Below are 10,622 nucleotides of genomic sequence, written 5' to 3'. Positions count from 1 at the left end.
GTCAAAAGCACAAATCCCTATACTTCAGGATAGCGGGTGACCGGAAATACATCGGCCACGAACCTATGCCCTTATAATGCACTTTCCCCCCTCTTCTCTCCACCTTCTGTGATTTACTCCTGGATATATCTAAGAACAGGGCTTTTCAGCTTGCTGAAACAATGGCCTCAGATTGATTCCTTACCTCGAATTCACTGGCTTTGATAGAGGTCTACAGACGCTTGATTCTTGCACCTGCAGTTGTAAGAGGTGAAGTGTAAAAAAATAGCCAGGTGGGGAGAAAATGTTATATTTGCTTAAATAAAAAAGAACAACCCTCAGTATATTTCGTTATATTTGTTTCTTCCCAAGGGAAGAAAAGAGGAATATATGCTATTCAGTTCATTTAAAAGTAGCAAAGAAAACTAATAGAAATATGAAAGCAGACTTGTACCCAGTATTGCTCGGGAAGCTTAGGAAACAACCAAGTTTTGAAATCAGTGGTTAAAATAAGTGATAAGTTGTTAAAACCAGCATAGTTTTGAGAGGTTCAGTCCGCCATCTTGATTCAAAATGGCACCCAGTTCTACCCAAATGTCGACGAAAATCTGCTCCTTTATTTCGGGAGCAGTGATGCAAAATTTGGGTATGGGATCTTAAAGAGGTGTCCATATCTATGGTGAGCAGGCAAACAGCTTGCCAGAACATATAGTAAATTAGTCTAAATATGGAACACTTGATACAGCAATCAGAAACCGAGCTGTGGTGCTATATTACCCACTGAAAAAATGTCCTTCCTGGAAAAAAAACATTTATTTGATAAAAAAATTATACACCACTTGATTGTAAACAAAAACCTTAAAGTGGTTTACAAAAGATTAAACAGTAACAGCAAGGGGGGGAAATCACAACTCTTCTTTAAAACATACAAAAGTTAAAATACTAAAATGGATTAAACCTTTTAAATATCCGAGAAGCACTCAGTCCTGTAGCTTTGAATTGTTATAATCCACACACAAAAAGCTTTATTTGTTGGCTCCGGTTTGGCTCCTAGTTTACATACTTGTGCTAGTTATTCCTTAATGATTCTGATGTACTTGTATCAGCAGGGATTAAAGAGATACCAAAATGTGGATTATTCCCAATTAGGGCTAATGATTCTGAACAAATAGTAATTTATAAATGAAAGAGGGAGAGAGGTTCTGGGTCTAAACATTGGTCCTTCTGATCTGGAAGCACTTCTTCCTCCTAGATGGAATAGGCCTGGTTGCAATGACCCAGGAAAATGCACTCTGCACGTGTTCAGAAACACTTGCATTGCTTTATGTGTGCTCCCAAGTTGAGTCTGCTCACTGCAAAACAGGCTTCTGAGATGAGCTCTTGACTTAAGGTAAGCCCTGCTGGCCTTTTGCCTTTACAAATGCGAAGAAAAACTTCTGAAATTGTGGCACAACATTTAAGGGCAGAGGGTAGCCTTCGGCCGCGGCCGCTGCCTTGAGGCGTCAATCAGAGCTTCTGGATGTGAAATACTGTCCCGATTTCCTGCTTGGGTACATATTTGCCCGGAGGTTCAGAGCAGCCCAGGTTCAACAAGATTGCTGCCGTAGTGGAGTTCGCAATGGGTATTTGCTAAAAGCTGTCCGTGCCAAATCATTCTAGATGCTATCAAAGAATGCCGACTCTTGGGGAACAGAAGTCGGCTAAATATTTACTAGGCAGCAAAATTCTGGTAGATGCATCCGTCTCTGCTGAGGCGGCTGGTTTCTGATCTCCCGGGGCTCAGATTTTGATTGCAGGGACCGTGCAGGCCGCCTTTTGATCATTTGTCCATTATGATTTGTGCAATTGATGGTAGTGGGGCTATAATACGCTATAATCTTTCTTTCTTTCTTTCTTTCTTTCTTTCTTTCTTTCTTTCTTTCTTTCTTTCTCTCTTTTGATAATAATTTTTATTCGTTTTCAATTACAATCCAATAATAGCCTCATTATAAAAATGCCAAATTATAATGCAATTACCAATACCGATCATTCAGATACCAAATTATATAATTTCTGTGGCCCCCCACATGCTAGAATTGATGGTTCTAACTTACAGAATATGCAGAAATGGCGAAACTTACTGGAAGAATAAGAGATCAAGATAACAAACATTTTATAAAAGAATGGGAATGGTTTATTGAATATTTACAGATGAATTGTAAATGGGTAAGAACCTTGGCAGGGTTATTGTAATAACCTGCAGTTTGATAAGAGTATATACTTAAAGCAGATGAATAAATGAGCAAATCAAGTGAATTTGGATATGCAGGAGATATTAAAAAACTTTCCCTAAATAATAGCAGCAAACGTGGATACTGTTTCAGGGTGGAAAAACGACTTACTACCGATAGTTAATGAATATTTGTTCCAGAAAATTTGAACAACTGCACTAGTGTCTGAATGTGCTTCTTGAGAAATTGTTCTCCACTGCAAACAAATTTGTTGAGAAATGGACAGTGCTCAGAGTGTTCCTGGCATAGCATATTCCAGGATGACGTTCGTGCTGCGTATACATTGCCCAGTCTTACAATATCATATAAAAACAACTTGTCTTTTATCTCAGCGCAACACTCAGGTTTATGCTGGCGCTGTTTCATCTTTAGCCTTGGTGTTTTTTTTTTAAGGCATAACTGGTTTTTTGAAAAAAATGCTTTTATGATACAGAGCACACGCCGCATACACGAAATGTCATGCGTACAGGTAATGTACCTTATAGCAGGGGTCAGGAATTTCCAGACCCCCAGGCTAATCATAGTTTGGCAGAGTGTACAATTCATAAAACTTGCAGGATGTAGAACACATCTATAGTAAACGAATGTAACAGAATTGGACAATCTAAAGAAGGGGACACTATACCTTTAAAGCACATTTACAGCCCACAAAGAATCCTGGGCACTGTAGTTTAACCCCCACCCCACCCCCTGAGCTAGTATTCCCAGCATCTCTTAGCAAACTACAATACCCAGAATTTCTTGAGGAAAACAAATGTGCTTCGAATGGGCTTTAAATGTGTCTAGTCTGCATGTGATCTACAGTTTTCTCAGGTGAGTTCCATATCTAGAGGAAACCTGAGGTGTGTTCTATTCGTGCTTGATCTGAAATAGAGCTCTGCCATAAGGCACCAATGTACCCTGTCTCTCCTGGGTTCTCTTAAATGTTGTGTACATTTTCTTTCTTCCTGCATAGCAATCGTCAATGCTTTTCTGTACCAGAGGACACAACGGCAAGTAGTTTCACGTCTGGGCAACTGCTAAACAGGCAGCATCCCAAAGGGTGAGCCCAGGTGGTCCCTTTTTCCAGGAGGTTTTCAAACTCAAGCAGATTTTTGCACAATTAAAGCGGATTAAGGCACTCTGTCACCACAGCGCAACAAGCAAGCCCTGAGCTGTCACCTGCTATTTGCACCACCTAACAACAAATTATCTCCCCCCCCCCAAAAAAAAACCCTGGTAGTTCAGTCAGAGGCAAATTTATCTCCCATCAGCCCCAGCCAGGATGACCAATGGTTAGAGATGGCGGGACACCAGGAGGACACCAGGCCAGCAAAGGCTGGTCTAAAGAGAATTGACATTCCACTTTCCCCCCCCGCTCACTCTTGCCGTAATCTGTGCTGATTTGCTTTTGACAAAGCAATAAGAAGGGAGCCTGCAGAGAACTCAGCAAAAGCCGTTTGACGGATCTTTCCCTTTTCCCAAGAAAGCTACAGCGATCGATCCTGGAGCACCAATCGATCGGAAGCACTGGCTGATCTGAAGAGTTGCAGCTGAAGTACGTGTCTGGTCCAAGCAGCGAACCTTTTTCGTTTTGTTTTTGCGGGGTTTAAATTGGTTTGGGACTTGCTGGTTTAAGTCTGTGGGTAGCTTGGCTCCTCCTCGTCTTCCCACCATGATCTCATGATGTTTAGTCTGGTGTCTTCTGTCTAAAAAGCCAAAAAGCGCCAGAGTGAAGGTCGGTTAGAGCAGGGGTGGGCAACCCTCAGCCTGCGGGCCAAATCTGGCCCACCATGTTGTCTTCCCCAGAGCACTCCCACATGCCCCGTATTATTATAGGCGATGTCAGGTGTGGGGCAGGTGGAGACGTCGCTGCGCTGGCTGCTCACCTGTCCATCAACTGCCACTATTAGGGTATTGGATGATTGACAGAGGAGTGGTCCTGCCCACCTACCAGAGGTGGCCCAATCAAAGATCTGTCCTGCCAGGTGGAAAACACTCCTCACCCCTGCATTCAGGTGAATGGGGAACTGCCCTACCAACCTCAGCCTGCTTTCATCCCTCCTGCCTGCCTTTTTCCTTACAACCAATCCAGTGAAGAAGTGGTGGGAGGAACCAGCTGGGGGAAGAAGGCTCAGAGCCCATGGATTGGTGGTGGGGGAAGGATGAGTGGTCCAAGGGAGAAGACTGGGAAGAAGTGGTGTCGGAAACTGAAGGAGTAACAGGGCTTAGTGAGCAGGGAGAATCTGTGGCAGAAAGCAGTCCAGAAGCAGAGGCAGAAGCAAAGGCTGGAGAGGAGGGTTGGGCAAGAGGCAGAGATTAGTCAGGCTGGTGAAAAAACCAGTTCTCCCCCTTCTGCTGTGACAAGCTCCCCTTTCCCCTGAACCAGGAGAGGCATGAAGAGGGCGGAGGAGATGTTCACTTCACACAGGCGCAGTCTCTGATTGCTTGGTGAAAACCCTAGAGAGGAGGAGATTTAGGCAGCTGTGGGGAGGCAGGGATTTTCAGTCTCGGCAACTGCAAGACCTGCCAGAGATAATTTGCTTTGCCTACTAGGCCTAGCAGATCCCGTTTTTGTCAAGGAAGAGTCCACTCCAACTTGCACGGCGTGATTTACTGCTTGCTCACTCCTGACATCAAGCAGGTTTTGCCCTGGCTCCAGTCTTGCCATGTCTAGCCCTGACCTGGTAAAGCAAAGGTAAAGGGACCCCTGACCATCAGGTCCAGTTGTGACCGACTCTGGGGTTGCGGCGCTCATCTCGCTTTATTGGCTGAGGGAGCCGGCGTACAGCTTCCAGGTCATGTGGCCAGCATGACTAAGCCGCTTCTGGTGAAACCAGAGCAGCGCACGGAAACGCCGTTTACCTTCCCGCCGGAGAGGTACCTATTTATCTACTTGCACTTGACATGCTTTCGAACTGCTAGGTTGGCAGGAGCAGGGACCGAGCAACAGGAGCTCACCCCGTCGTGGGGATTCGAACTGCCGACCTTCTGATCAGCAAGTCCTAGGCTCTGTGGTTTAACCCACAGCACAAAAGCAAATCTGAGCTGGTTTCAGAGCGGCCAGCCTGACGGCACACAAGTCACATCTGATGCCTCCGTCCAGTGGGTGCTATGGGTGCGACAAGACAAGGCAGCTGCTTGCTTGGGCTGTCAGGCACACAGCACGGCTTCTCATGCCATCAAATGGTCCAATCTCGCTCCCCTTCCATCGGCTACCACGGCTTGCCGAACGGAAGCCTGCTTTCGGCTGCCTTTGTGCTGGGCTGAGAGTCGGCGCTGGAACTGGGGCTGGCGGATAAGCTCTGGGTGCTGGGTGCGAGTCCGGGGAAGGGATAAGGAGACCCTAACAAGGGCTTCTCCTCCATCAGAGACCCGGCGAAACCGTAACCCCCTGGGTGTGGCGGAACCACGCCGTTGTCGCAGGTTCGGTGTGCTTCCTGCCCCAGGTCGGCCTTGGAGTCCTGTTGCTTGCCTTGCTTCTTCATCTTGTACCGGTGGTTCTGGAACCAGATCTTCACCTGGTTGGGGGTGAGGCGGGTGACGGTGGCCAAGTGCTCACGCTCGGGGGCTGTCAGGTACCTCTGCAGCTCGAACCTCTTCTCCAGCTCGTGAACCTGGGCCCGGGTGAACAGCACCCGCCGCTTCCTTTTGGACGGGTTCCCGGTGAAGAAGGAGGGGGGCTTGATCACCTCGCCAATGTAGCCCAGGCAGTCGGCTCCGGCTCCACCGAACCCCGATGTCCCCACATACCTGGGGACTGGGGGGGGGGAGGAGAAAGAATGAGAGCAAGTCAGGCTGTCATTGAGAATCAAAAATTATCAGTCGTACCTTGGAAGTCGAACGGAATCCATTCCGGAAGTCCGTTAGACTTCTAAAACGTTCCAAAACCAAATCATGGCTTCTAATTGGCTGCAGGAAACTCCTGCAGCCAATCAGAAGAAGCCCCGTCAGATGTTCGGGTTCCAAAAGAATGTTCGCAAACCAGAACAATCACTTCCGGACTTGCAGCATTCGGGAGCCGAAACGTCCGAGTTCCAAGGCGTTTGGAATCGAAGGTACGACTGTCTTTTTATCTTGTGCACCAACCTGAGATCTTCAGCTGAAGGCAGTATAGAAACCAAATAAATAATAAAATAATAATAATAAAATGCAAAGTCCCATTTTTGGGTGGGGGGGGGGACTCTCTGTAGCATGTGGATCCTTGCAGATCCACACTATACATTTAAAGCAGCGGTTCCTCGTTTTTTTCAGACGATCACTTTCTTAGTCCCATAAATTCATCCGCAGTGACCCATGCCCAGTAAAAGCATCATTCGGAATAGTGGTTTGCATGACCCACCAAGGAAGCACAATAAAATTCAAAACAACAACTAATTGTGCAACTTTTCAAAATCTACGTATTTTTTGCTCTAGAAGACTCACTTTTCCCCTCCTAAAAAGTAAGGGGAAATGTGTGTGCGTCTTATGGAGCGAATGCAGGCTGCGCAGCTATCCCAGAAGCCAGAACAGCAAGAGGGATTGGATTGCTGCTTTCACTGCACAGCGATCCCTCTTGCTGTTCTGGCTTCTGAGATTCAGAATATTTTTTTTCTTGTTTTCCTCCTCCAAAAACTAGGTGCGTCTTATGGTCTGGTGTGCCTTATAGAGCGAAAGATTTTTAGTTTGGTTAATTCAACAAAAGTGATGCCCTTGATCCGGCGATCAAAAGCCCGGTCCTCATTTTAGCTCGGCTGGTTAGCATGCGGTGCTGATAACGCCATATATTCATATTCAACCACCTTAAAAACGCACGACTTCCGTCAAATAATCCTGTAATCAGCAGGTCAAGGAAATCTTAGCTCCATGAAAGGGGAGCTACGGTTGTCAGAATTCTTTGGGGGAACTCTAGTTAAAGCACTGCACTGAATATACTGTGGATCTGTAAGGATAGGATGCTGGGCCAAATGGGTTTTCTGCCGGCAAAACTCCGATGCCATTTTCCAATGCGAGGGATACTGGACTTCCACTAAAAAGGTAAGAACACAAGAAGAGCCTGGCTGCAGGATCAGGCCAAGTCCAGTATTCTGTTCTCACAGCGGCCAGCCAGATGTCTCTGGGGAACCAGGACAAAAGCTGATATTATTTTCCCCAAATATCCCTGGGAATTGTAGCTCTACCGGCCCGGTTCTTTCTGGGAAAGAATATATTTTATTTCATAGATTGTAGAGTTGGAAGGGACCCCAATGGCTATGTGGCACAACCCCCTGCCCCGCAGGAATCTTTTGCCGAACGAGGGGCTCAAACCCATGACCCTGAGGTTAAGAGTCCCGTGCTCTACCGACTGAGCTATCCAAAGTGAAATTCTCCACTCCATTCGGTTTCTTCCCATGTGCAAAACCCACAATCAGCATCCCAAGCCACTGAGCATGCTCAGTTGTCATAGGGCTGGGTATTTGGGGGTGGGGAGTCCCCCTTAATGTGTTTCCCCACAAATCTGGGGTTCCCCCAAGCCCGCTGATACTTCCCTCTTGGGTGGTGAAAGGGGCTGTTCTGACTACATACAAATAGACATGAGGACAATGAGTCTGATTTTATTATATAAGATTTGGTTGTGTACAATACAGTGGTACCTCAGGTTAAGAACTTAATTCGTTCTGGAGGTCTTTTCTTAACCTGAAACTGTTCTTAACCTGAGGTAGCACTTGAGCTAATGGGGCCTCCCGCTGACGCCGCACGATTTCTGTTCTCATCCTGAAGTTCTTAACCCGAGGTACTATTTCTGGGTTAGCGGAGTCTGTAACCTGAAGCGTCTGTAACTCAAAGTACCACTGTAATGTGTAATCTATCGGGTTGTCCTAACTTTTCTTCCAAGGAGCGCAGAGTGCTTTCTGTCCTCACAACGACCCTGCGAGGAAGGCTAGTGGCAGGCAGAGGATGGGCCATAGATCAGTGCTAGAGTGTAGGCTTTGCAAGCAGAATCTGCGGAGAGCAGCTGCTGCTGCTGCCAACCTGTGTAGACTTTACTGAGCTAGACCATTGGTCTATCTCTGTACAAGGCAGCTTCCTATGTTGTTTCAAGGCATAGCTGTCAACGTTTCCCTTTTTTAAAGGGAAATTCCCTTATTCCGAATAGGATTCCTCAGAAGAAAAGGGAAAAGTTGACAGCTATGTTTCTAGGTCACCCAGTGAGCAACCAAGACTCTTTGGTCTAAAAGTCTAACCACTACATCACACTCCCTCCGTACATAATAACAACTTTCCGACATTCAGACCCGTTCCAGTGCAGGGTTCCCCTAACCTCTGGTAGCAGGGGGATTCAAATTGTAATTTCAAAAATAGGGGGTTGACTTTTTGAGTGTGTAAGAGGCATTCCCTGCCACATTGAGCCTAGGCCCCATTCCTGGTTGGAAGGTGGGAAGCCCAGGGTGAACCTGGAAGATTTAGGACAGATAAAAGAAAGCCCTTCTTCAAGCAGAGCGTAGTTCAACTGTGGAACTCCCCGACACAAGAGGCAGGGATGGCCACAAACTTGGATGGCTTTAAAAAGAGGATTGGACAGATTCATGAAGAAATCTATCGACGGCTACTAGAGCTGATGGCTCTGCTCTGCTCCACACTCAGAGGCAGCAATGAATACCTGGAGGGAAGAGTCCCGCTCAGGTCTCACTCTCGGGTTTCCCGCAGGCATCTAGCAGGCCACTGCGAGAATAGAATGCTGGACTAGGTGGGCCATTGGGCTGATGCAGCTACAGGCTCTTCTCATGTTCGTAACTCCTGCAGGGGTGCGACGGGCAGCCTTCTCCGAGAGCGTTACTCCGCCACATTTCTGCACTTGGCAGTTCAGAAGCCCGCCGACAGCCCCACACAAGCTGCCCTACAGACATTTTGCTTGCAAAAGTAACAACAGCAACCCATCTGACAGCTAATAATAATAATAATAATAATAATAATAATAATAATAATAATATACTATTTGTACCCCGCCCATCTGGCTGGGTTTCCCCAGGCACGCTTCCAACAAAGATTAAAAATACATTAAAATGTCACACATTAAAAACTACCCTTCAGATGTCTTCTAAATGTCAGGTAGTTGTTTATCTCTTTGACATCTGAAGGGAGGGCGTTCCACAGGGCGGGTGCCACTACCGAGAAGGCCCTCTGCCTGGTTCCCTGTAACCTTACTTCTCACAATGAGGGAACCACCAGAAGGAAATTAGAGCTGGACCTCAGTGTCTGGGCAGAACGATGGAGGTGGAGACGCTCCTTCAGGTATACTGGGCCGAGGCCGTTTAGGGCTTTAAAGGTCAACACCATCGCCGAAGAATTGACGCTTTTGAATTATGGTGCTGGAGGAGACTCTTGAGAGTCCCATGGACTGCAAGAAGATCAAACGCATCCATTCTTAAGGAAATCAGCCCCGAGTGCTCACTGGAAGGACAGATCGTGAAGCTGAGGCTCCAATACTTTGGCCACCTCATGAGAAGAGAAGACTCACTGGAAAAGACCCTGATGTTGGGAAAGATGGAGGGCACAAGGAGAAGGGGACGACGGAGGATGAGATGGTTAGACACTGTTCTCGAAGCTACAAACATGAATCTGACCAAACTGCGGGTGGCAGTGGAAGACAGGAGTGCCTGGCGTGCTCTGGTCCAGGGGGTCACGAAGAGGCGGACACGACTGAACGACTAAACAACAACAACCAACACTTTGGTGTACATCACTTACATGAAGGGTAGCTGAGAGGGTATATCACTTACATGAAGGGTAGGGTCCGTCCGCGGTGCTAGAGGCGTACCACTCTGCGTGGGCCACCCCGTTCCTGAAGCTCTCCTGGGGGTAGGCGGGCAGCTCTGCTGGGCCTGGGAATGCCCCTGAGTAGCATCCCAGCATGGAATTCGGAGGCAGGCAGTTGGCGATGGAGAACCTGGAGCCCCCCAAAGGAGGCTGGTGGGTGCCGGGCATAAACTGGGCAAAATCTTCCAGTGCTTCCGCAGCAAACGTTTTGAGGTCCTCCATGTGGATGAATTATTCCCCCCCCCCCAAAAAAAGATGAAGGATTTAGAGCTGGATGCTGAGGTACCCCCCCCACACACACACACACTCTTGACCTGCTATTCTTTCCCACCCGTCTTCCAGACGGACTCTGCAGCAGTCGGTGATTCAAGGGGCCTTCTCCTCCTTTTATCTCAAAGTCTGCACCTTATCAGGGATTTAAGTGCTCCACCTACGGCAATGGAGGTGGAGTGGGTGGGTGGGTGGGGGCGAAGGAGCCAGCCCCTCCTCTCCAGGAGTCTAACCAAACAGCAGGAGCAAAGAAGCAGACAGTCCAAGTTAATGGAAGCGGTGAATTGGTTTGAGAGGGGAGGCTCAGTTCCCGAACCTTTAACCTGGGACATCTCGCTGGCATCACTG

At 47.5% G+C, this 10,622-nt stretch overlaps 1 protein-coding gene across 1 annotated transcript; it reads right to left on the bottom strand.

The window, feature by feature from the left end:
• Positions 1–2,662: 2,662 nt before the first annotated feature.
• LOC310684615 (homeobox protein Nkx-2.4-like) lies at positions 2,663–10,386 on the bottom strand. The gene is made up of 2 exons (XM_083456012.1): positions 9,968–10,386; positions 2,663–5,988 (listed from the first exon to the last, which is right to left on the bottom strand). The coding sequence occupies exons 1-2, from the start codon at positions 10,224–10,226 to the stop codon at positions 5,444–5,446; spliced, it is 804 nt and encodes a 267-aa protein (XP_083312138.1). The 5' UTR covers positions 10,227–10,386; the 3' UTR covers positions 2,663–5,443.
• Between the last annotated feature and the right edge of the window lie 236 nt (positions 10,387–10,622).

The sequence above is a fragment of the Podarcis tiliguerta genome (genome assembly GCF_965153285.1).
Source record: "Podarcis tiliguerta genome assembly, chromosome: 8".
NCBI classification, from domain to species: Eukaryota; Metazoa; Chordata; class Lepidosauria; order Squamata; family Lacertidae; genus Podarcis; species Podarcis tiliguerta.
Note: the sequence above shows the minus strand (reverse complement) of the source record. Positions and strands in the feature narration are given on the sequence as shown.

Excerpts from the sequence above, each read along its gene's own strand:
- LOC310684615 (XM_083456012.1), bottom strand. The coding sequence starts at position 10,226 with ATGGAGGACCTCAAAACGTTTGCTGCGGAAGCACTGGAAGATTTTGCC. Across the intron at positions 5,989-9,967 it reads GGACGGACCCTACCCTTCAT|TCCCCAGGTATGTGGGGACA; the intron begins GTAAGTGATATA and ends CCCCCCCCCCAG.